The sequence below is a fragment of the Manihot esculenta genome, chromosome 6 (genome assembly GCF_001659605.2).
Source record: "Manihot esculenta cultivar AM560-2 chromosome 6, M.esculenta_v8, whole genome shotgun sequence".
Taxonomy (NCBI): Eukaryota; Viridiplantae; Streptophyta; class Magnoliopsida; order Malpighiales; family Euphorbiaceae; genus Manihot; species Manihot esculenta.
The window spans coordinates 21,772,320-21,796,963 of NC_035166.2; the positions used below are offsets into that span (position 1 = coordinate 21,772,320).

General features: G+C 35.4%; 6 protein-coding genes and 1 long non-coding RNA gene across 8 annotated transcripts; 2 read left to right on the plus strand and 5 right to left on the minus strand.

Annotated features, from left to right (window-relative positions):
* Window positions 1-2,191: 2,191 nt before the first annotated feature.
* LOC110617410 (UDP-arabinopyranose mutase 3) lies at window positions 2,192-4,818 on the minus strand. Its single transcript, XM_021760161.1, has 4 exons — window positions 4,354-4,818; window positions 3,111-3,361; window positions 2,853-3,021; window positions 2,192-2,742 (listed from the first exon to the last, which is right to left on the minus strand). The coding sequence occupies exons 1-4, from the start codon at window positions 4,681-4,683 to the stop codon at window positions 2,404-2,406; spliced, it is 1,089 nt and encodes a 362-aa protein (XP_021615853.1). The 5' UTR covers window positions 4,684-4,818; the 3' UTR covers window positions 2,192-2,403.
* A 1,754-nt stretch (window positions 4,819-6,572) lies between these two features.
* On the minus strand, window positions 6,573-7,045 carry LOC110617411 (histone H4). The gene has a single exon (XM_021760162.2). The coding sequence runs from the start codon at window positions 6,981-6,983 to the stop codon at window positions 6,672-6,674; it is 312 nt and encodes a 103-aa protein (XP_021615854.1). The 5' UTR covers window positions 6,984-7,045; the 3' UTR covers window positions 6,573-6,671.
* Window positions 7,046-9,518: 2,473 nt separating this feature from the next.
* Window positions 9,519-12,228, plus strand: LOC110617412 (COBRA-like protein 4). The gene is made up of 6 exons (XM_021760163.2): window positions 9,519-10,029; window positions 10,133-10,212; window positions 10,290-10,746; window positions 10,891-11,038; window positions 11,248-11,525; window positions 11,643-12,228. The coding sequence occupies exons 1-6, from the start codon at window positions 9,972-9,974 to the stop codon at window positions 11,927-11,929; spliced, it is 1,308 nt and encodes a 435-aa protein (XP_021615855.2). The 5' UTR covers window positions 9,519-9,971; the 3' UTR covers window positions 11,930-12,228.
* Window positions 10,584-11,251, minus strand: LOC122723825. Its single transcript, XR_006351033.1, has 3 exons — window positions 11,173-11,251; window positions 10,819-11,075; window positions 10,584-10,716 (listed from the first exon to the last, which is right to left on the minus strand). It is a non-coding gene; the product is annotated as an uncharacterized LOC122723825 (long non-coding RNA).
* Window positions 12,229-13,665: 1,437 nt separating the features above from the next.
* On the plus strand, window positions 13,666-15,887 carry LOC110617753 (COBRA-like protein 4). The gene is made up of 6 exons (XM_021760737.2): window positions 13,666-13,831; window positions 13,947-14,026; window positions 14,150-14,606; window positions 14,698-14,845; window positions 14,940-15,217; window positions 15,322-15,887. Exons 1-6 carry the CDS (start codon window positions 13,711-13,713, stop codon window positions 15,603-15,605), a joined length of 1,368 nt encoding a protein of 455 aa, XP_021616429.1. The 5' UTR covers window positions 13,666-13,710; the 3' UTR covers window positions 15,606-15,887.
* Window positions 15,888-15,969: 82 nt separating this feature from the next.
* On the minus strand, window positions 15,970-19,419 carry LOC110617754 (protein COBRA). The gene is made up of 6 exons (XM_021760738.2): window positions 19,143-19,419; window positions 18,560-18,639; window positions 17,737-18,193; window positions 17,167-17,323; window positions 16,775-17,049; window positions 15,970-16,674 (listed from the first exon to the last, which is right to left on the minus strand). The coding sequence occupies exons 1-6, from the start codon at window positions 19,243-19,245 to the stop codon at window positions 16,382-16,384; spliced, it is 1,365 nt and encodes a 454-aa protein (XP_021616430.1). The 5' UTR covers window positions 19,246-19,419; the 3' UTR covers window positions 15,970-16,381.
* A 1,951-nt stretch (window positions 19,420-21,370) lies between these two features.
* LOC110617752 (pentatricopeptide repeat-containing protein PNM1, mitochondrial) lies at window positions 21,371-24,260 on the minus strand. Of its 2 annotated transcripts, XR_002488432.2 has the most exons (3): window positions 22,610-24,260; window positions 21,875-21,935; window positions 21,371-21,770 (listed from the first exon to the last, which is right to left on the minus strand). XR_002488432.2 is itself a non-coding variant. In XM_021760735.2 (2 exons), the coding sequence occupies exon 1, from the start codon at window positions 24,191-24,193 to the stop codon at window positions 22,655-22,657; it is 1,539 nt and encodes a 512-aa protein (XP_021616427.1). In that variant the 5' UTR covers window positions 24,194-24,260; the 3' UTR covers window positions 21,371-21,770; window positions 22,610-22,654. The 2 variants fall into 2 exon arrangements, 1 of the variants encoding a protein (XP_021616427.1); XM_021760735.2 differs by lacking the exon at window positions 21,875-21,935.
* Between the last annotated feature and the right edge of the window lie 384 nt (window positions 24,261-24,644).

A 24,644-nucleotide genomic window follows, 5' to 3' on the forward strand; every position in this document is an offset into this window, starting at 1 on the left:
TTAAAAAAATATTGCAGTTATGATATCCTGAAAAAACGGTGTTTTTTTTTTCTTTTTGGCTCTCCTTATGTATGCAGGCTTTGCCACCAGCAAATTTCGCAGCATTGCATTGATATCTTTTATCTGTAATGACATACTTCTACTGGCCCATTGCATCCAGAGATATATGGAACAAATAATTGGTGCAGGCATATAAAAGTTGAAGATGGGTCTGATTTTAGTCCAATATCAACGATTCCTGTCACAAGTGGGTATCAGCATTCAAAAGCCTCTTCCCTTCTGATAACTTGGATAAAATATTAATTACTTTTCATGATAATAAAGCTTCTACTTCAACAGGAAGCATTTTCTGTACAAGTGCTAATCAATATCCAAATGATTTGGGAGGTGCAAATTCTGATTCCCCTTTGTTAATCCAGGACCCCTCCTTGGGAAATGAGGATTTTACTGCTTTTGATGCAGTATCAACCATTCAAGGACTATCAGGGATCACAAGCTCTAGTTGCAGCTCTCTCTCGTCTGTCATATCAATCACACAATCATTCAAGTCATGCATCAGGAATATCAATGGCCTGCCCATTGGTCGTTCTAGGTGGCAATTCCCGTTACAGTGTGAATCAAGTTTCTGAAAAGCTTACAGGAGTTTTATATTCTTCCTTCTTTTAGTAAAATTTGCATGTCTCACCCCCAAAAAAATTATATTAATAAATCTTGCTCTCCCAATGTGTATGTCACTCTTCAAACCCCATTATTCAAGAATGTTAGTACATGGCTTTCTTTTGCTTAAACACCCTGATTAGCTTGCTGCCAACTCTAGTCTAAGTCTAGAAGTTGGTTTGCAGGGCTAAATGTTATTCAGGTTAGAACTTGACCAATTGAAGCTGGGCGTTGGTGGCAGATTTTGGCAGTTGCATTTACACAAGAGTCGCCTAGTTGCAGTTTACTAAACATGTTCACTGTAATTGATGTATCTGTATTTGCTTGGTTCTGCTTTATATCATTTGCAATCGTCTTATATAACTGCAAGCATATCTTAAAGGAAGACATGTTGAAAATCCCTTGCTGTCGCCAGTGGCCTTGTATGGCAGTAAAAGGAACTTTCCAACTTAAATAAGCTTCATTCTCAGTTGATTTGGTTTAATTAGACTGAAGATTTTGCCTGGTTTGGCACAGGGAGCAAGTTGAATAAGCTTCATTCTCAGTGGCATGTACACTGGATCTTCTAAGCAGCATGCATGAACTGAAATGATACAGAGCAAAGCAGGAGAAAGTAATGATACCGTCCTCACTGACTGATGCATAAACTGGAATGTTGTTGCATGATTGATCTCTCTGCAACATAAAGAATTTCATCAGCAAATTCAAGTTTGCTGCATTTATGCCTTTTAAGACAAAAGAATTTAAATTAATATTAATTTAGAAGCATGAAAGCTGATTGGTTTGTCTACATAAACTTAAAAAGATTCCATAATTTAATTATAAGAGTTAATTCAATTGGCAGGTAATAACGGTCACTCGAATAATATTGGACTAAATCTAACAGGTGGAGGAATGGAATTAGATGGTTCAAAGGACCAAAACAAATAGAAGATTACATTGCCACCAACCCCAAGAAATAGGGACCATTTTGATTATAAGAAAAGAACAAAGAGAGTTGTGTTCCAAGGAAGCATGCTTCGCTGTAATTGGCCCCGCCCGTATTGACAAGCACAATTCCCACACCACCACCTGCTGTATTTCACACTCCCTCTTTCTTGTTCGTGCAAAGATTCGCCTTGTTTTTATCTTTAATTACTTCAAAATTAACAAAAAATAAAAGTTGGAATATTCTTTTTTTTGTGATAGAACATGAATTAATTCAAATCCTTGTGTGAATTTACCTCTTGTGCATATCAGCAATCAGATAAGTCTGTTTCTTAATTTAAAAAAATGAATATGCTGAGCATGTTCTCTCTGAAACAAAGACCCTGTCAATGTAATGGCTGCCAGTTAAAGGCAGAGGGCCCTTTGCTTACTCATCACAGTTTTGAATCTCTTGCACTTTGAACAGCCTAAGCAATTGGATCTTGTTCTCTCAAGGAAATATCTCACTTGATGACAATGATTGATCAGTCAAAAGCTTGAGTTTAGAGCCCTTTTTTCATTTTATAAAATCAACATTTGAATAATTACCAAAGGAGAAGCCTCACAATTTAACAACAAAAAGACCATTACCATTAATTTAAATAGCAACAATAACAAAATCTAATTGAATACAGAAATGCATAACCTGTTATTGTTAAAACAACAATATAAATAAATATCTGTTTCCTCCACCAGCAAAATAATTAATCCAAGCTTCAAAGCAAAAAAGCTTGATTAACTGTCTCATGCCTAAGGACTATCAATGAGATGATAACATTTCTACTTTCCAGTACCATTGGCCAATTCACCAGAGTTCCCAGATGAGTTAAGCTCATCCCATGCTTCTATCCATGTGACCATGGCATCTGCTAGCTTGATGAAGTATTCATCAATTTTACCAAGTTTTGCCCTGACTTGCTTGGATAGTTCAATATAGCACTTCTGGACAGTGTTGCAGTCCTTCGGAAGGGCAGCAGACTGGAAAAATGGGATCAGCTCTTCTTGCCAGTAGATCCCTTTGTATTCCTTTTTAAGGTTCACAAATGGGTTGCTTGCTTTGCTGTGATAAATGTAAGGCAATCCTGTCTTCACTCCGAAACCCAAGTGGTCGCATATAACCTATAGAATCGGTGAACGAGTTGCAACATACATGAAAATTTGGTTAAGTCGATTTAAAGCCTGAAAAACAAAGTTAGAATTGAGAGGTTTTAAACAAGATAAGCATATACCTTCGTGCACCAGCCAGCCCACATATCATCATAGCGTCCGATCGGCTGACCATCACCCATAAGACCAAAGTACATTGCAGGACCAATCAATTCCCGGTTAAATGCCAGATTCATACCACACATGGGGAACAATGTTCCCTTTGGTATTGACATTACAGCATCCACATACCTGCAGACAGATCCAATATTAAATCCTTCTGTTAAACATTCATGTACATACATGAGCTGGAGTTATTGATACATTAAGTATCTTCATACCTGGTGTTCCTCTCAAGAGGCTTGACAAGCTGGGTTGGGGCATCGTAATCTGGGATGTTGAGCCAGAGGCCATGAGATACAGCTGTGGGGACACCCTCCCGAAGGCTGAATGGATACCCACGGACAAAATCTGCGCCATTTCGGTATGGGTCATACAGGGTGTTGAAGAAAAATGGAGTGGATGGACTCAGAAGGTTCTTTATGTGCTGCTCAAGTGCATTAATATCTTTGCCAGAAGGATCCTTGGCAACCTGCAATTACATAAGGGATGCTCCACTTTAGATTAGACTCCAAATTAACTCAGTGCAAAAATCCCTTCTGAGTAATTACTCAAACATTTCAATATGAAATTATATGAATGCAGACAATGGTAGACATGGGGCGTAAACAAAATGCAAATATTGCAACCTCTATTGCATGGCTCAAGTCAAATAGCAAACAAACTCATTCAAAAGGCCTAGATCCACGTTACTAGGGAAGATAATACAGTATACAATATAATGCAAATACAAAACAAAAGATTTTCAGCTTCTTGACATAGTTAGCTAGCAGATCTATATGCCAATTACCAATAAAGAAACAAACTTGCTTCTATCTTTCACTGTCGCAAGTTTAACAAAACGATAGAGGTAAATTCTGATGAATAACAAATTCCGTCACCAGAATAATGAGATCAAATATATAATAAAAAAAAAAAAATACCACCGTTGATTATCCCTTGTGTAGTTTAATGTCAAGAACCAAAAGAGCCATCATTTCATGCTATGAGGTCACATAATTCCATTAAATTATTTGGATACCAAACAGATAAAACTTTAGAAGAATAAAAACCCAATAAAAGCTGGTCAAGCAACAACAGATCATCAATGCATGCAATGGAGGAGAAAGTTTGATTCTTGGAGAGCAAAGCAGAGGTTATTAAAAATAAAAATAAAAATTACAACAAAACCAGATCCAGAAAAACAGAGAGAAGAGAGCTAAGTAACAACAAATTACATCAAATCAAATCCAATTGACCAAGCTCCACATAACGAACATCTAAAGAAATCAAAAATTCCCACCAAAAATAAAACCCCCCAAAAAACCTCGCTGATCATAACCACACAATAACAACTCAAATTGCATCTAGATCTTCAAAACCCACAATCAAATAAATCAATTTGCGTATGCTAAAAACAGAATTTTCCTCAAAACACAACTCAAATAAAAAATATCGAGTAAGAAGGATCGAGAAGGGACTTACAAAGCAGTCATCATCAATAGTATAGACATACTTCTTCTTAGAAACCAAGTAGCCAAAGCACCTACAAGCAGAGTCCTTAAAGGAAATACAAGAAGCTTTGGGACCCAGAATCCTGTTAATGTCGTTCCTATTATAGAGCTCATAGTCGAAGCCTTCAGGGACATTAATGGTCTTTGAAGGGTCACCGTCCTGGACAATGATGAGATGGTATGGCTGGAAGAATGGCCTCCACATCTCCAAGAAATCGAGGTTTCTGATGGTAGGGATGACGATGTCGAGCTCATCTTTCAAAAGGGGAGTCGGAGTCGGGTACACTGCTCTCTCGGCCATGGCGGTGAGTACTCCGGATCAGAAAGAGAGAGAGCTGAAGTTGAAGATTGTGGTTGTGACTTGGGAGTCTTCTTATTTGTAGTGGGAGAAAGGAAGTGTTGCGTTAGGACTTTGAGAATCCGCGTAGATCTAGCTCAGCCAAAATTGATTTTCTTTTATATATATATATAAATAAGTATATATTTGTAAATTAAAATTAAATTTCTTAATTTGTTTGTTTAAATTTCTTTTTTTTTTAAGTTTATTTTCATATATTAAAATTAAATTTCTTAATTTGTTTAAATTTAATTATACATCTATTTATTATATTGAGTACAGTTGTAAAAAATTAAATACTTTCCTATTTAAACATATCTTATTTATGAATAGAAATTAAATGAAAAGGTTGATTACCATAAGAAAAAGGGGAAATTAAATATTTGTGTCGTTTAATGACCTTTAAAACTAAAATGATGAAATATAATTAGAAAATGATTTTCAGTATCTCTTAATTTTCATATAAAAATGTATGGATTTTCTCTTTTTTTTTTTTGTTTATAAGTAATTCATATAAAAATATAAATGAATACAGAATATATATTTATTAGATGGAATGATGATTAATTTTGCAATATATTAATCCCGGTAATTTAAGAGGAAAGCATAAGGATGGCACGTGGCCACGTGCAACGCAAGAGGCCAATTTCGTAAACGGAAGGGAGGGGCCTTGACCGGCTTGGTCGGCACGAGCCAGGCGTCCAACTGGAAAAGCGTTACAGGGTCGACTCTTCCAAAGTCGCCGGCTGTTGCGTCCTTTTCATTGTGGGGATCTGAAATCGCAAACAGTGACCAGCATGCTTCATCATGGACGTCCATATTTCTGATCGTACACGTGGCATCTGAAAGCAAGAGAGTCAATGCATTGAATGGTCGTAGTTGCTTTGACTGGGTTTGAACGCGTCGCGTTGGAAAGAAACAAGTTTGGTGACTGGCCTTTTGCCTGGCTTGATGAAAGGTCAAACAAGTTTGGCCATCTGTGACTAGCAATGAGCGGGTCCCCCAAGTGAATATTTTAAAATGGGAAAATTATTATCATTATTATTATTATTATTTAATACGAGCAATATAAAGAGAATTATTGGATGGGTTATGAGCCCTGGCGCCTGGATATTGAAACTTGGACATCACCGACACAGCCCAATAGTCTAGGTTGCTTCATCAATTACGCTCGTTAATTAAACCTTTGCTGTATACGATTGATTATTTATAAAATATTCTACCTATAAATACTATGTCAATATCAATAATAATAATAAAATAAATACACTATAAATAATGGTTAAAATAGTTATATTATTCATTATTGTCTGATAAATAATTATATTTTAAAAATTTTATATATTGTATAATAAATAAATATTTTTATATTTATTTTATTAGTATAATACATTAATATATATCTTTATTAATTATTCATTTTATATACAACAAATATGCAATAAATAAATTTACATCCATCTCGCGGCGGGGAATCTAAGACTAGAGTTTGCTACTCATGACGATGGCCTTAAGGAATCTGCTCTTTGGACTCCAGAAATTACAGATTATACTCGTGAAAATCAATCCACCATTGGTACACTTTGAATCAATCAAATTGCGGCCATAGCTCGCCATCGCTCTGGCCTTCTATTTCGATTCCTCTGATTCTGAAGAGTATGGCTTGCAGAGTAGCCATCCTTGCTACTTTTTTTTTTCAATTAAATGTTCATTAAATTAAAGTTGTTCGATCCCAAAACACATAGTTTGGATTAGCTTACTTTATCCAGTGAAGTCCTACCGTTTTCTCACCATCCAAACAGAATAGATAAAAGGAAAAAGGTAACAATAAAATTAAAAAACAGAATTCAATGTAAAAATAGACAAATAATGAGAAACTTCAATTAAACAAACACCATTCTCCATTAGTACAAGCAAACATCAACCCTAACCCTAAAGGAAACCCAAAATCTCTAACCACCGAACCCGTAAAGTGTCCTGCCCTGCCTCTTCAAAGCATAGACGACATCCATAGCAGTAACAGTCTTACGGCGAGCGTGCTCGGTGTATGTAACGGCATCACGAATGACGTTCTCGAGGAAGATCTTGAGGACGCCTCTAGTCTCCTCGTAGATGAGACCGCTGATACGTTTTACACCGCCACGCCTGGCCAACCTTCGAATAGCAGGCTTGGTGATGCCCTGGATATTATCCCGGAGCACTTTTCTGTGCCTCTTAGCTCCTCCCTTTCCCAAACCCTTCCCGCCCTTTCCTCTGCCAGACATCTTTAATCTCTTCCCTTTCCTTCGTTTCCTCTGATTTCAATCTCAAGTAGAAGAACGTCTGCCGTTAATTACTTGCAAAGGTCATTTTATAGATGGGAGCGGTGTTGCTGGTGACCGTTGGATAGCGTGGCGATCCGAGTGAAAAGTAGGTTTCAAACTATTGGCCGTTGGATGGGACATGGTTAAATTTGAGTGGTGGCTATTGTTAGTGGGAGGGATCGTGAGTTTGCGGAACTTAAAAATGGGCGGGCCCTTGAAAGCTAAACACGCAGATTCTTTGCCGCGTTCGGTTTCGCAGAAAAAATTTTGAATTATAGGGAGCCATCGCCCATCGCCATGGAATATTTGTGAAAATAATATAAAATTTATTACTTTTAATTATATTAATTATATATTTTAATGTGAATAAATAATTAATCACATATTTTTGTGGAAGGAAATAGTAGCAAGTGTTTTGATAATGTAGTGATCATTAATAATAAATCTTATATTATTTTCACTAATAAGTCCAATTATTGAAATTAATAAAGGGCAATTTAAATTATAGAACTTATAAGTTAATCCAAATTTTGTTAAAATAGATTTGGATGTTATATAATAGGACTTATGATAGATTTAAGTTTGTTAATTATACTTATATTAGTTTTTAATCGAATTTGATTTGTATGGGTACGGTTAAATATAATTTAATATATTTTAAATAATATTTTATATAAATTATTAAATTAAAACAATTTAAAGTACTTATCATTTACTAATGATCAAATTTGTAATATTTCGACAATTTAAACGCGCTTTGAATATCCAATATATTAAATTAGTTGAAATTTGATTCAGTAAGAATAATTTTCATAAATAGCGTAACCATTACCATCCTTACTCTAGTTGTGGAAGCTGGATGGTTGGAAGGAAACCTTAAATCAACCTAATTTTGAAATCATATAAAAATGTAATTTTTTAAAATAAAATTTTTTTAAAAAATTTAATCAACCTGAATAATTGAAAGTTACATCGAATAAAAATGAATTCCGATGGTAGTGCGTCATTATCCGTAACAAAAAAAAACTATGTGTTTTGTTTTCAAAACAATAAAGGTATATTACTTTTAGACTTTCAATGATTTTTGGCAATTATGGAGCAATGAAAACTAATTATGGGAATATAGTATGTTTTAGACTTGGATAGAAATGCAGGTGTAGAGTATTTAAATTTATTAATTTAATAAAAAATTGCTGTGATTTTATTAATAAAAATTAAAAAAATCAAAATGGTAAAAATTTATAGGAAATCGTTTAGCTAATTTAATATTGGTGATAATTTTAATTTAAAGATTAATCAATAATCTCCTATTTATATTAAATTTTTGCTGCCGAGAGTATGGCGCTTTCATGGCCTAAATTAATAAAATAAAGACTCTATCGTTTTTTAGAAAAAAAATTTTAATTAAATAAAATTAATTTTTTTCATAAATTATTAAAAAATTAATTGAATTAATTTTTTTATTCTCTGGTCCATCGTTATTTTGCTTAATAACATTACTAATTTAAACATTTAGAGCCATGCGCTTGTCTTTTTCGCTGCTCCATATTTGTGGAAAAGTTCAAAGTTGTGTCAAGAATTAATGAAATTTAAGGCTCGAATTTGAGTTAGAGCCAAATGAATAAGAAAAATAAAATTAGAGGTTAAAAGATACCTATCTAAATGTTGCAATTAAACATAAAATAAAAAGTCAAACAGTTGACTTTCTATAAGATTAGCATGCCTTTCATTCTCCTATGCAATTAGCATCTTTATTTCATTCAGCAAGAAAATGAAAAAATGAAAATCTCCCAGGACTAACCAATCTTTTTACTATATATTATTGTCAAGTGACTCATTAAAAGTCAACCTTAACTTAGATTATCCCAACTTAAGAATTGTTCACATTATGTTTCAACTTTCAACCAAGATAGATGGGAAGTGTTTTCTGAATTGCTACCTTGTCTCAACTCAGAATTCATAATTAACTTCTAGAATCATTAACCCACATCTTAACGACAACCTGAATTCTATCAAAAAAAATATTTTTATTTATTATAAGAATTTGATAACATATAAAAATATAACTCTTTTAACATCATACTACATATATGTCTGATTTAAATAATATGGATAAGGTTAAATATGAGTCGTTACTTGAAGAGAGTCGGAGCCCTTCAAAGATTGATAGGATTTAAACGGAATGTTAATGTTAGATTAGATTATACAATATCTTAAATACGCATATTTTTATTATTCAAATTAAATCGTATGTTATAAAAAAATCATTGCTTTTGTTGACTAAGTATTTAGTGAACTAAATATTTCTGTCCAGGTACAATTACTCGAGCTGAGGGTATATTTGTTAAATATACTCTCTACGGAAACAGGAATATAAGAACCCTAATCCTCTTGGAAAACTTAATTTATACTTCATCTTCAACCTCATTACTCCCTATCCTCTAGACTTTCTTAAACACTTCAAATCCAAAACATTTACTATTTTCTCCACGTGTGTGAATCTCGAACCTAGGTGGATCTTACAGTTATCAAAATCTACTTTATATTCTACATCAATGGCAGTGGCGTCACCATGGTTAGTCAGAATATAAGAACAGCTAAGAGGTCACTCTCATAACAAGAGTTGACTACCTGTTCCAGCTCCTGTTGGTCTAGTTGCAGAAAAGTCTTATCCTTCTTACAAACCAAATTAAACATAAAGAAATGCTAGGCAAGGAATTAAGCAGCAAATTTTATATGTGACCTTAGTTTATTTTTTCCAAATTATTGGCTTGAAGCTTTCAAAGCTTCTGCTGCTCTTTCTACCATTGCAATATACTTTAATTAAAAATTCGGTGGTTGTTGATCACTCTCAATAAAGGGAACAAACTGAACACATGATAGCAGGTGAATCTGATACAAAGAACAGGTTCAAGCCTGAAAGGCCATAGATAGCAGTGAATTCGAAGTATGGATTTGCATAAGTTCATTTACACACTTGTCTTTGTAATGATTTTTTCTCAAGCAGGTGAATCTCTCTTTCATCGATTTCATTCTCAGAGTTTGGTTCTGTTGATGCTAATGCACTCTCTTGATGTCTGTCTCTTTCTAATTGTAATCTAAACTTTTAGGGGCATTTGACACGTTGGATCCAACTGGGAATATAACAGTCAAATGGGATGTTATGTCATGGACTCCAGATGGTTATGTGGTAAGTTCCATTTTCCTTTCAAATGGCCTAGCTGCCAATCGCTTCATTTCAATGCTGAATGTGATTTGTTTTTGCAGGCAGTGGTGACAATGACCAACTTCCAAATGTATCGGCACATAATGAGCCCTGGGTGGACTTTGGGGTGGACATGGGCGAAGAAAGAAATCATCTGGTCCATGATGGGAGCTCAAGCAACTGATCAAGGAGACTGTTCCAAGTTCAAAATAAACATTCCACACTGTTGTAAGAGGAATCCTACAGTGGTTGACTTGCTTCCTGGAGTACCTTACAACCAACAGATTGCCAATTGCTGCAAAGGTGGTGTAGTCTCATCTTGGGGACAGGACCCTTCAACTGCTGTTTCTTCCTTTCAAGTGACTGTTGGTCAATCTGGTACTACCAATAAAACAGTAAGATTGCCAAAGAATTTTACTTTATTCGGTCCAGGCCGAGGCTACACTTGCAGCAAAGCAACAATTGTTCCACCCTCAGTTTTTCTGTCAGCTGATGGTCGCCGAAAAACGCAGGCAATGAGTAAGTTTGATTCTTGGTCATAAATTTTATTGAAAATTCAGTACTAGCTATTACATTTTATTGATAAAATACCTCAAAAAAGATTGCAGTCACCCAGCAAGAATCTTAATTTCTTCGTCATGATCGTTTGTCTGCTCTTTGCAGTGACATGGAACGTGACGTGCACTTTCTCGCAGTTGCTGGCTTCTCCAAGCCCAACCTGCTGCGTTTCAATGTCATCTTTTTATAACTCAACAATCACTCCTTGTCCAACATGTGCCTGTGGTTGCCAGAACAAGAACAATTGTGTGAAGTAAGCCATTTACCAATCTTGAATACATATAAAAAAGCTGCATTGATTTAGAAAATAAGTTAATTAGATGCTTAAGCTTTCCTAAGCAGAAAGATTTGTAAGCGTAATTTGGTCAAACACTTGGTAATCTGTACCTTATTTCCTGATAGAAGCATAGAGGTTTATACAAATCTGTCTGGATCTTCTCACTTAAATGGAACATGCTGCAGGAGTGATTCAAACATCCAGAGCGTTGTGAAAGGAAGCACACCGACAAACGATAACACCCCATTGCTGCTGTGCACGCAGCACAACTGCCCGGTCAGGGTGCATTGGCATGTGAAGCTCAACTACAAAGATTACTGGCGAGTGAAGATTTCCATTACCAATTTCAACTACCTTGTGAATTACACGCAGTGGACACTTGTTGTTCAGCATCCAAATCTCAATAATGTCACTCAAGTTTTCAGCTTTGATTACAAGCCACTCCTGCCATACCCATCAGCAAGTAAGTCCACAAGAACTCACCCCCCCCCCCCCCCAAAAAAAAAATGAAAATCCTGAAGAGTCTACTATTCAGACTAATTCTAAATTTCTAATGCTCTATATTGAATTGGATATGCAGATGACTCAGGGATGTTTTATGGCATGAAATTCTTCAATGATATCCTAATGGAAGCCGGACCGGATGGAAATGTACAGTCAGAGTTGATTCTTGAGAAGGATAAGAACACATTCACATTTAACCAAGGATGGGCTTTTCCAAGGAAAGTGTACTTCAATGGAGATGAATGTATGATGCCACCTCCTGATGAATACCCATATCTGCCAAATTCTGCTCTTGCAAATTGGATTTCACTGTCAACTCTCATGGGTGCCCTTTTGGTTCTGGAGTTGATGGTCTTTTGGTGAGCATTGGACTGTAAAGGTAGATGTATTGAAGCAGGAAGATTTATAGCATGTGGTTTCTAACTTTGTGTGACAAAATTGATATCTTTCTTCACCAACAGGTATGTGCCTGAATAATTCTGTTTATAGAAAAAATTCTGTTTAGAGAAGCATGAAGGGTTGAAATTGTTGACAAGTGCATTTATGCTCTTTGTGAAATGCACAAGCTAGTGTATAGAGAAACCTCATTATGTGAAGATTAATAAGAGAAGAAAAGGTTTTAGAAAAATGAAATGAAATTCATACCTAATTCTTTGACCTTTCATTTAGCATGGATAATTTCATAAAAAAAAAAATTCAAATGAATAGTTAAAAAAAAAAATTTATTTCAAATAAGATAATTATAAAAAAAAATCAATTGAATTAAATTCTTGTCTTGTCTTGTCTTTTGCTAATTTACCCATATGAGTAAAACTTCTTTGTTTTATATTTTACTTTGTTTTCCTTGAAAATCATGAATCTAAAACTTAGGTTTTGAATTTTAATTGATTTAATAAATGTATAATGAAACTCTATCCCAATTTGTTGACTTTTGTAATAACATTCATAATTATGCAAAGGGAAAAGCAATATGACATTGCCAATTTAATCTCTCAGTAACAAGTTAAAGAGCTCCCAAAATATGAAAAAAGTTTATGCTGCTATAATCTTGGAGGACAGTGAACTCTATGGTTTTTACACATAAAAAAAAAACTTGTGATAAGACCCCATTGAGAAAGGAATTCAACTGTAGTATGAGTAAAAAGTGTAGGAGAGAAAGGGTAAAAACCGAAAAAGAAGTGATTATGATTCAACCAACATGCATTAATTATTTGCTTCAACTTCATTTTCATCATTAGCAGCAAATAATATACTATTTTTCACTGTTGATTCCGATTAGAGTTTGAAATCGAGACGTCGATTTTATTATCAATAAATTAAAAAGGATAAAACAACAAATTTAATGGGCTGGTAATTCATTTCTCGATGAGTTGAGATTCCCATTTTCCTTAATATTACCCTGTTAAATAGCTTTCCACCTTCATGGGAAAAAAAAATTACCTGGTTGACAATCTTTTCAGTATTATTAGTCAACTCTGGATGGGTGACCTGCTACCAATTCTGCTGTGCTATGTTCCATCTCTAGACTCTAGGGATCCCAAAAAAAGACTTCTTTTTTTCTTTTTTGCTTTACAAAATATATATTTTTATATACTTCTTTGGCATGATTCATTTTAAAAAAATGAATCCGGTTTTAAGATGATAGAGTTACAATGTGGGTAAGTTGTTGGTCCAAGGAAACGTAAGAAAAGGGAGGTTTCCAGAGCAAACTGGATTGGCAAGTGATCACTGCAATGGAAGACTTGTATCCTAAGCAGTCCAATACTGGAATTTTTTTTTCTTCATGTGGGTATGTGACCACTCACCACCAGTCCCTTATAGAAAACCGTTGAGCTGTTGTCTTCAAACTTCTCAAAATCTCCCGCCAGCTACCTTTTCTTATAATTTCTCACCAAATTTTTGCTTCAAGATGCAGGAACCCTTGCTAACCCCAAATATATAAATACAAATAATGTGTTGTTTGTATCAGAATACAACGAAAAATTTTGAAAAATCTCATTATTTCACCTAACAACCAGTAGGTAAGAGTAAGACATCTTCAGCCATTTCATTCTCCTCTTCCCTTTTCCCTTTCAACATAATAGTCCTGCTAAGTCCTCCAAGTCCTTGCCTGGAAAAATTTGTGATCCAGTGAAACTCTGGAGATGGGAGACGACAAATCTTCCAACCCATCTCATGAAATTTCCTTCCAAACTACGGAGTATCAGCAGAGGCTGCAATGGCCCTTGCTTGCTTTACTTCTTCTCATGATGCTGTCTCATGCAGGTGAAGTTTCTTGCTCAGATTATCTAACTGCAAAACTGGAATCTTTTTCATTTTATTGACTTCTGTTTACAAATATATTCATCTAGTTCTTGCTTTTGTTTTCACATGATTGCAGCTGCTTATGATCCATTAGATCCAAATGGGAACATAACCATCAAATGGGATGTAATGTCTTGGACACCAGATGGTTATGTGGTAAGTATCACTAGAATTTTCTGGGTTTTGTATTTTTATTCAAAGTAAACATCCCAACAACTCTTAATAGGAATTCAACAAATAATTTTCTGGGTTTTGTTTTCAATGCTTTTAACTTCCAAGGCTACGGTAACCATGAGCAACTTCCAAATGTACCGGCACATCATGAGCCCTGGATGGACTCTGTCCTGGACATGGGATAAAAAGGAAGTTATATGGTCAATGGTGGGAGCTCAAGCCACAGAACAAGGCGATTGTTCCAAGTTCAAAGGAAACATACCACATTGTTGCAAGAAGACTCCAACAGTTGTTGACTTGCTTCCTGGAGTCCCTTACAACCAGCAATACAGTAATTGTTGCAAGGGTGGTGTGGTGGCAGCTTGGGGGCAGGATCCTTCAGCTTCAGTCTCAGCTTTTCAGGTCAGTGTTGGACTTGCTGGCACCTCAAATAAAACAGTGAAACTTCCCAAGAATTTCACTTTGCTTGGTCCAGGACCAGGATACACCTGTGGCCCTGCAAAGGTTGTGCCATCCACCATCTTCTTCACACCGGATCGTCGGCGAAAAACCCAGGCACTGAGTAAGTTCATTTCCCTCAGATTTTTCTACTTATCTTTATCTGTCAGATTGTTACAGGAACCCAATATAATCTTGAATCTATTGTTATGCAGTGACATGGAATGTAACATGCACTTACTCACAGTTTCTGGCATCCAAAAATCCAAGCTGTTGTGTTTCCTTCTCCTCTTTCTACAATGAGACAATCACTCCTTGTCCTTCGTGTGCTTGTGGCTGCCAGAACAAGCACAATTGTATCATGTAGGCCTACAAATCTATGTTTCTCCAGATTTGCAAAATCACACATGATTATGTAAGTAATTCTGCTGCTGAATTGCCAAAAAAAAAATTGCAGGGGCAACTCCAAGGAAGCACACAGAAAAGGAATAAACACGCCGAAGAAGGATAACACACCACTCCTTCAATGTACACATCATATGTGCCCAGTTCGTGTGCATTGGCATGTAAAAACCAACTATAAGGAATACTGGCGTGCAAAGATTGCTGTTACTAATTTCAACTACCGGTTGAATTACACGCAGTGGACACTGGTTATCCAGCACCCCAATCTCAACAATGTCACACAAGTCTTCAGCTTTGATTACAAGCCTCTGGTACCCTACGAATCCATAAGTGAGTGCCTGAAATCCTAATGGAGTTTTCTGATATTGCAATTTCAGAATGTAACCATCTGTAATATTGACATACAACTGATTGTAATTGATTTCTCTGTGCAGATGACACTGGTATGTTCTATGGCATGAAGTTCTACAATGACCTTTTAATGGAAGCTGGCCCTTTTGGAAATGTCCAGTCTGAGGTGCTTCTCCGGAAAGACAAGAACACTTTTACCTTGAAGCAGGGATGGGCATTTCCAAGGAAAGTTTACTTCAATGGTGACGAATGCAAAATGCCATCACCTGATGCATATCCATATCTGCCAAATTCAGCCTATGCAAATCCAGTTGCATATTCAACAATGGCAGCTTCTTTGCTCTTGATGTTTGTTTTGCTTTGGTGATCAATCTTCTATGGGGGCAATTATATTCTTCAGATCTCTCCTCAACAGATAATGCAGAGGCAATTTTGGAAGACAGAACAATTTCTTTTTCATAACAGGTACATTAATCATGTTAACTCTCACCAACAGACTAGAAGAAAAATGTTTTCATGTGTGGGATAATTCAGTTTTATGCGAGCAAATAGACATGCAAAATCCATAGTACATTCCAAATATAGCCTGAAATTATCCAAGTTGTCTAAAGTGCATCACCATAAAATCAAATTGTTTCAATTTCTAGTTGTCTTCTGTCATTTCAAAGTTCATCTACTTCTATTTTCTTTTTGTTAGTAGCCATTGGTAATGAAAACAGAACTAGAGAGTGTAGACCAACAAATTGGCAGGAACAAATCCATTGATCAACTATAAATTCCTCACACGGTCACTTATTACAACGAAAAATGACTTACATATGCTATCGATATTCTACAGACGAAATGATTTAAGTGTATCACACAAATAACCATACAGAAATATAATATAGTTTGCTTAACAAATAAATTATAGAAGGAAAAAGTGGGAAAAAAGAAAAAAGAAGAAAGTAACTAACTGACGATTCATAAACTAAAGACCAGGCAATAGTGCACCTTGAGCACTTGCATTGCATTGACTTGCAGCACTTGACAGATCTAAATTCTGGGCCCGAAGACTGGATTTCTTTATGTTCCCGTATGTGCTAAGCCAGATCAGGTTTACAGATCGTTAGAAGAACAGACAGCTTTAGTAGTTTGGCTTCATCACATGCATGCCAAAAAGAAGACAATATACACCAAGAATGTCATGACTGGACTAAGTAGAGATATGCTCAGACGAGAACCGTCATTAGGCAACCATGGGTAGGCATCTGGAGGTGGCATCACACAGTTATCACCATTAAAATAAATCCTCCTAGGGAAAGCCCATCCCTTTTCAAAAGTGAAAGTTGACTTGTCCTTTCGGAAAAGCAGCTCCGACTGTACATTCCCGAAAGGGCCAGCTTGTGAGAGAAAATCATTGTAGAACTTAACTCCGTATAACATAGCAGTATCATCTGCAACGCACAATTCATTTCCCATTCAAATTAGACACAAATTGGAGAACTATGAGCACTTTTTAGGAAAATAATCAAGTTCTGGCAAGATTTAACTCACTTAATCCATCATAAGGAGTCAGTGGTTTATAATGAAAGCTGAAAATCTGTGTGAGATTATCAAAGTTCGGGTGTTGCACAACTATATTCCACTGTGTGTAGTTCATTCGGTAATTGAAATTTGTAATTGTGACCTTCACCCGCCAATACTCCTTGTAATTGAGCTTAACATGCCAATGGACTCGGATTGGACACATATGGCTAGTACACTGCACCAAAGGTGACATGTCATTCTTGCCTGAACTAACCACAGAAGCTAAATGCGGTGTGTCTGGACTGTAAGGTACCATTAAGGGAAAAGGTCAGAAGAACAGTGTTAGGCAATATCTGCAGAATCACGTATATAAATTCAAGAGAGAAAAAGTAATCAAGTATACAGAATTGAGAACATACTTCACACAGCTCCCCCCATTTGTGCTGTTTTTACAGCCACAAGCACAAGTTGGACAACCTACTATTGTGTCATTGTAGAAGGAGGACAGCGAAACACAACAGGTGGGTGTCTTCTGAGCCAGGAATTGAGAATACGTACAAGTAACATTCCAGGTCACTGCCATGATGTGCAAGCAATGTTAGGTAAACTCACAAAGTTGTTGGATCATGCTACTTATGTTGAAAAGAGGAATGATTGGCATTAATTACATCTCTTTTCAACCTTTAGTCCATAAAAAAGTATAGTTTTCACTGTAACACCATGAAATTATTTCAGGGTGAACTACAGTAATCAAGAAAAGATATGAAAAGACAAACTGTACAAATGCAAGAGCAAATATGAAGATGCCGCTGATATTGAGTAGCCACAATCATGGACTGAAAATGTGCACTTGATAGTATCAGATTGGTGGCACAATCCAGTCCAGAAAAATAACATTAACATTAATTACCCTCAAAACACATAAAAAGACATTAGCGTTTCACTTACTTAAAGCTCTAAAAACCCAAAGGCATTAGCTTATCACTTACTTAAAGCTTGAGTGACTCTCCTTTTATCTGCTGAAATAAATTTGGTTGGTCTCACAATCTTTGCTGGCCCACAAGTGTATCCAGGCCCTGGTGCTTTCAAGGTGAAGTTCTTTGGCAATCTAACTGTTTTGTTTGAGGTTCCAGCAGCACCTACACTAACTTGGAAGGAGCTTACTGCAGTAGCAGGGTCCTGTGCCCACGAGTTTATTACTCCTCCTTTGCAGCAATTTGCAATCTGCTGGTTGTAAGGAGTTCCTGGCAATAAATCCACAACGGTAGGATCCTTCTTACAGCAATGGGGGACATTTCCTTTGTACTTGGAACAATCCCCTTGCTCTGTAGTTTGGGCTCCCATCATGCTCCAGATTACCTCCTTTTTTGCCCATGTCCAACCCAATGTCCAACCTGGAGCTTGAATGTGGCGGTATTGCTGGAAGTTGTACATTGTAACGACTGCCTGTCAAGCATGATTGACATAGAATATATTAGAAAATCCATTACTCAAGGTAAGAACTTCAAACCATTGAAAATATCTGAAATTCCAAACTGTGCTTCAAAATCCCATAAGATTTACAAGTAATTAGAATCAGTGGAAAGACAAAAGCCATAGCTATATCAAGCTGACGAAGATCAGGGAGAAAAAGTGTTCACTTCCTACTTCATAACTAGAGGAAGCTCTGAACCTCGAATGAATTATATTAACAACTTCCAGAAAACCTTGAATCTTGCAGAAAATTAACTTATCCAGCTGAAAATATGATTCAACTTGAATCACACTAGATGTCTTGCACTACATAAAACTGAATCATGTACTTATACTTACAACATAGCCATCTGGAGTCCAGCTTATTACGTCCCATTTGATAGTGATATTACCATTTGGATCAAGAGCATCATAGGCATCTGCAAATAAGAAAACTTTAATTACTTTTCCAAGATCTTCAAAATGTCCAACTAATACTGTAGCGAAAACAAAATGTTTGCCTTGCAAAGATTAACAGCAAAAAAAGCTATCAATGCACATCCAAACCCAAGCATCAGGTGAATAAAAGGATGGCTAATCATCTTACGGTAACTGATTACAAATTAATTAAACAGAGGCCGAAAAGCACTGTTCACCACCCACTGACAGCAATATCTTTACAGATTAATGGAACTAATGAGACTACAAGATCTTAACTTTTAAATAAGAAGAAACCCAGTTCATTTTTTTTCACCAAATTTGAAATCAAAACAACACACAATCTCAAATTTGACCAATTAAAACAACAGCTCAATCTTAAACAGTCAAGTAGTGTGAAAATTAGACAAAATCTGAGGCAAATAAGCCAAGCCCAATTCAAAAAAACAACAAAAGCATTAGAGAAAACACAAAGTTAAAAGCACGGAAAGCAAAAAAGACTGACCTGTAGGAGTGAAAGTGGAGCAAGAAAGCAAGAAGAGAAGCAAAATGGTGAAGGAGCAGAGCTTAGTAATGGATCCAGTGAGTGATGAGAAGTGGGAATCCATTGCCAGATTCGTGATGCAACACTGATGTTTACGACTGGCTTAGCTCAAGATCTGCATAACAGAGAGAGAGAGAAAAAGAGAGGGACGACGGTGGAAATTGGTGTGGACTTTCTTCTCACATGGGAGAGAGAGTGCTTCAGCTCCAGTAGAAGATTTTATAAACCCACTCTTTAATCTACCGTCTAATGCGACTTAAAAATAAGCTAATGCCATGCAGCTTAAATTACTAATATGTCCTTTTAATTTTTAAAATTTATTTTATTCAGATAATTTTGTATATCATATGTTTTAATTCTGATCACATTTTTTAATTAAATATTATATCAACTTAAATAAAAAAATTAAACTTAATTTATTTGGTGAAAAAAAATCCTAAAATCATCCATGAAAATAATGATAAATAAACAGTGTTGGTTAAAAAAAAAAAATCCAAAAGTACTCTTTCCACTTGCTTGTTTCTCAAGCTTGGTATACTCATTTTCAACCTAAAAAAATTAAAAACTATTAGATAATCATTTTGAAGAAATCTAATTTGAATTAGATTTATATTTTTTAATCTTAAATAATAATAATAGATTAAATATAAGATTTTAATGAACTTAATTTTTTTTATAAAAAAAACATTATGTGAAAAATAATTGTTAATAGAGAGTGGACAGGGACAATATTGGTAGAGCGGCAAAAATAATTATAAAAAAAGTAAAATTAAGAAGAGGGTTGTAATTGTAAAATGTGATTACCGACAGCAAAAGCTGTGGACCAGCGCGCACCCTAACATTATTCCATTGCTGTCGGTGGAGAGAGAAATGGCATGACTTGGTCTAGTAGGAGACAGATGTTTTTTATTTTTATTTTGATTTGTCTTAAAATCTTCCTCTAACCACTTCATAATTTATCATTATTTTTTAAAATTTCTTATGAATATAAATATGTACCTCATTTAACATAATAAAATTTTATTAATACGAAATTATTCATTTACATATTTTTCCTAACCATTAAAATTACTTAAAAATACATTTTTAATGGCTTCTCTTGCTGAAAACAGTTAAAAAAATTTTAATGAAGAATAAATGTTGTTTTCAATTTAATATTAGATTTTGAATTTGAAATTTTTTTTTTTTTTTTTTGAAATGGGGATTATAGATTTTAAAAATATTGTTTGAATAATATAAAGGGGTGGATGTCGCAGTCTAAACTAGCGTGTTTGAAGAAATATTAACTCAATATGACAACTGTATTTATCGGCTGCCACTCACAGACATTAGCGCAATATTTCTTTACATTATTAAGGATTTCGTTTGTTTCTGAAATTATATTATTAATAAATTTAAAACGATTAAATGTCCAATTTAACCCTGAATGATAAATTAAATTTTATTTTTATATTTTTTTTATCATACAAGTCTCAATTGTATTAAATTTATTTTCACTTATTTATTGATTTGCAATTTTTAATTTATACTCGATTAAATTTAAAATTTTATTAATTTAGGTAAATCAATAAACTCAATTTGTAGTTTTGGGTTATTTTTTTTTTTCATCTATTAATTTAGTTTAAAAATTAAGAAGCCCTTAATTTTCTTTGTTTTATTAAAATGAGTTTAAATTGTAATTTTTATATTAATCTAAATAAAAAATTGCACATAAGCTAAATTAAAACTCCCTAATAAATATAAGAGTGAAATTTGACCTTTTTTTTCCAATTTAAAACATATAGCTACTTCATTAATTAAGTATTTTAAATTTTCATTTCATTTTTTTAAAAGACAATGTATCAATGAAATATATTTACAGACTTAATCTGTAATAAGTATATTTAAGTAAATTTAAGAGGTTTCAGATTATAATCCCTCAATCCTCAATCTCAATCCCATTTTAAAAGAAAAACAAAAAGTATCAATGAAATAAATGATGAAGGCAGCAATGATTGATGTATTCTGCAATTCAAAGTAAGAAGCCCACCTCATGTTCATCCCTATAATACAATGCCTAATTCCAAGGATGTTGCTTCAATGTGAATCTTCTTATTAGTATTAGTAGATGGATTTTTTTTCTTTTTCATATTTAAGATATTTGTTATTTATAAATGCCATAATCAATGTTTGATATATGGACACAGATATCAAAATTAATCCTATCTATTTTTCCATTACAAATTTCTTGATTTCGCGCAACTCTTTCCCATATTTTGTTTTACACATTTCTTATATCTATATTATTTCATGAAGTAATACAAGAGGCCTTTTAAGAACTTCTCTGGTAAGTTATAGAGCCTCCTATAAAATCCACCGAGATGTCCCTTCTTCAGTGTACTTCTGTTGGTGCAAATTCCGCAAGTTACACCATCGGCATACTCCATTGGTGGAAAAGAGAAGGCAAAGGAGTTGGATGTAGATGCCAGGTTAGAACAATTGTTGTTCTGTTTTCTCTCTGATAGAAAGAACCAACGTAGAACTCTCAATTGGCAACTTCTAGGAATGCACTGTCACATTTGAGTCTCCCACGTTTTAGGTTGTTTACCTCTGGAAAGAAGGTGTAAGAAACAAACTATAATATCATATCTCAGGCACACTTCATGTGCTTATGTTCTGCTTAAGCATTTTCAGGAAATCCATGCTCAGCATACCTCTGGAAAAATAAATCATGGTGATACTGATAACAAAAGTATCACTTTAGCAGGCAAGCAGCTGTAAAAAAACCAGCCACCAGGTTTTAATGCCTACCATAAGAATACCAATCAAGCACAGATCAACCAGAGCTATCATAATCTATCCTGAACTGGGGAACACCAAGCACCCAAAGAACAGCACAGAGGAGCACTTTCATATTTTGCGTAAACTATATTGAAAATTTGAAATGGCTAGATAATGTAATGTTCTTTTATCGAGAAAACTCATTTGTTCAGCAATGCAAGCCTAAGATGCAATCATCTGAACCATCACAAAAAGAAACTCAGCATGCCAACTATTGCAAGGGCTTTTCATGCTTCCAAATGTTCCTAACCAGTCTCCATTTCTCACCACACAGATACACTAAGAGAAGGGAGAAGTTGCATCAACTTACTCGTCCAAAAAAAAAAAAAAAAAAAAAAGCACATGAACAAGCTGGCAGGTATGTCGACAATATTCAGGAAACATGGCAAGTTCACTGGCCTAGAATTCTAATTATCATACCATCTGAAACACATGTAAGTGAGAAGATCTTTGAATTCAGTTATCAGTACAATGATCATGTTGTTTAAAGTAAATATATGCCTGAAACAAATCCTTATTCCTACTGCTGCCAACAAAACTTAAAAAAACAATAAAATTGAACAGTAGCATTACTGTCAGAAAAAAATGATCAACTGACTTTAACATACCCTTGACCATCACAATTCGACTTGATAGAAAAAGTTCAAGTATGATCAGAAGGCTGGACGCATCATTTTTCTTGGCTTCTTCACAAAACTTAGCCTTATCTTCTTCAGTCGCTGTCTCTTCCTTGCCATCTTCTCAGGCAAAGTCTCCCTCTTCTTCTCTTTCTTCACAGCCTTTGGCTTCAAAAATTTTGCATCCACTCTATACTCTTTTGGCGTGACTGGCACCCCATTACTCAAAGCTTCATTAAACAGGGAATTTGCCTTATCCAGACGATTATGAGCACACCAATTCCCAAATAACAAGTCGTAAGTCTTTATCCCAGGTTTACATCCATCTGCCTTCATCATCTCAAACACAGTCATGGCATGCTCAAGCCTCTCAATACCGCACAAAATCTTCAAGAAACTGTAATAAGCCTTCTTATCAAGCTTCTCTCCATACCCAGCACTCTTCATTCTATCAATCATCTCATCCCCCTCTCCCACTCTCGCTGCCTGATACAAACTCTTAATCAAAACAAGAAATGTAGTCTCATCAGGATTACACCCCCACTCACCCATCCTGTAAAACAAATTCATAGCATCCTGAGTTTTCCTCATCTTGCATAGATTATTAATCAAAACATTGAATGTCTCCACATTTCTTGGAACCCCACGAGTGTCCATTTCTATCAACACCTTCTCTGCCTCAGAATGTAACCTAAACGGATCTTTTGCTCTACAAAGCTTGCAAACACAATCAAGAATCGCATTATAAGCCATCGCACCGATCTCAAAACCACCCCTATACATCTCACCAGCTAACCTTTTAGCCTCCTCAAGTTTTCCATCAACACACCAACCTTTGATCAACAAATCACATATTCTCTCATCCGGGAAAATCTCATTAGCCAAGTTTTTCACCATCCTCTCTGCATAACTCGCGTACCCGTTATCACACAACTTATTCACTATCAATGTGAGAGACTCCCTATCTCGCTTAAACCCATAATCTCTCTCCATCCTATCGAAAAATCCAACCACCTTGGTAGGCCTCCCCGCCCGGACAAGCCTATCAACCATCGATTCCAGACTTTTAGACCCAACGAGACCTTTACCATCACGAAGCAGCTCATGGGTAGATTGGAAATCATTCCTTCGACCAAAGTAATCAATAAAAAACGATATCGTTTCATCTGTTTGCTTAAACCCAGCAGCCGTGACCAGCCATTGGTGAAATCCCAGCACCGCACGTCCAGCATCAGGGGAGAGATTGAGCGTCTGCAGGACCAACGACGGAGTTATGGAGCTGGTGATGTGAGAGAAATTGAGATTGAGTCTTTGCGAAATTGAGAGGGATTCAGTGTCGGGGATTTTGATGAGCTCTGTGGAAATAGACTGGGCAATGGGATCTGGATCATTGCTAGGGTTTATGGTCTGAGAGGAGAAGGGTCTAGAGAGAGAAAGTGGCAGGAACGTAAGTTTGGTGAGAAGGGTAGGGGTAAAAGAAGAAGAGGAAGCAGAGTGAGTGAGGTATGGAGCAGGAGAGAGGCAGTAATGGCGGAGAAAGCAACGGAGTTGTAGAGAGGTGATGGAGGGGGGCATTTTGATTTTAGACAGAGAAGAAGAAGAAGAAGCAGCTCAAAAAAACCCTGAACTGGAGGAATTTGGAAACCTAGCTGCTTCACTGCTGGGGCAGTGATATGATGAGGGAGAGCGCACGATAGGCACTGTGGGGATTTAGGTCCAAGCCCAAAGTGAATAATGAGGTAGCTCTTACTGGACCAATATTTAATGGGCCTCTACAATTATTCCATATAAACTCTATTTGATATTAGAATAAATTTAATAATTGTAAAAATAATTATTTATATTGAGATTTAAAGAAAATAATTAAATTATACAATAAATATAAATACTAATATATAGTTTGAGAATCGTTAAATTCATTTTGAGTTCAAATTTTTTATAGCTGGGAATCAATTATTTTCCAACCCTAAAATATAGTAAATATGTAGCCCAAGCCATTATGGGCTAAGCACAGAAAATCAAAATT

What these genes read in the sequence shown, in the direction of transcription:
- LOC110617410 (XM_021760161.1), bottom strand. Translation starts at nt 4,683, where the DNA reads ATGGCCGAGAGAGCAGTGTACCCGACTCCGACTCCCCTTTTGAAAGAT. An exon ending in CCTCTTGAGAGGAACACCAG is followed by an intron (nt 3,022 to 3,110) that starts GTATGAAGATAC and finishes ATCTGTCTGCAG; the next exon opens with GTATGTGGATGCTGTAATGT. An exon ending in GGGCTGGCTGGTGCACGAAG is followed by an intron (nt 2,743 to 2,852) that starts GTATATGCTTAT and finishes CCGATTCTATAG; the next exon opens with GTTATATGCGACCACTTGGG.
- LOC110617754 (XM_021760738.2), bottom strand. Translation starts at nt 19,245, where the DNA reads ATGGATTCCCACTTCTCATCACTCACTGGATCCATTACTAAGCTCTGC. An exon ending in GGACTCCAGATGGCTATGTT is followed by an intron (nt 18,194 to 18,559) that starts GTAAGTATAAGT and finishes CATGCTTGACAG; the next exon opens with GCAGTCGTTACAATGTACAA. An exon ending in GAGAGTCACTCAAGCTTTAA is followed by an intron (nt 17,324 to 17,736) that starts GTAAGTGATAAG and finishes ACATCATGGCAG; the next exon opens with TGACCTGGAATGTTACTTGT.
- LOC110617411 (XM_021760162.2), bottom strand. Translation starts at nt 6,983, where the DNA reads ATGTCTGGCAGAGGAAAGGGCGGGAAGGGTTTGGGAAAGGGAGGAGCT.
- LOC110617753 (XM_021760737.2), top strand. Translation starts at nt 13,711, where the DNA reads ATGGGAGACGACAAATCTTCCAACCCATCTCATGAAATTTCCTTCCAA. An exon ending in GGACACCAGATGGTTATGTG is followed by an intron (nt 14,027 to 14,149) that starts GTAAGTATCACT and finishes TTAACTTCCAAG; the next exon opens with GCTACGGTAACCATGAGCAA. An exon ending in AACAAGCACAATTGTATCAT is followed by an intron (nt 14,846 to 14,939) that starts GTAGGCCTACAA and finishes AAAAAATTGCAG; the next exon opens with GGGCAACTCCAAGGAAGCAC.
- LOC110617752 (XM_021760735.2), bottom strand. Translation starts at nt 24,193, where the DNA reads ATGCCCCCCTCCATCACCTCTCTACAACTCCGTTGCTTTCTCCGCCAT.
- LOC110617412 (XM_021760163.2), top strand. Translation starts at nt 9,972, where the DNA reads ATGGATTTGCATAAGTTCATTTACACACTTGTCTTTGTAATGATTTTT. An exon ending in GGACTCCAGATGGTTATGTG is followed by an intron (nt 10,213 to 10,289) that starts GTAAGTTCCATT and finishes TTGTTTTTGCAG; the next exon opens with GCAGTGGTGACAATGACCAA. An exon ending in CCGAAAAACGCAGGCAATGA is followed by an intron (nt 10,747 to 10,890) that starts GTAAGTTTGATT and finishes TGCTCTTTGCAG; the next exon opens with TGACATGGAACGTGACGTGC.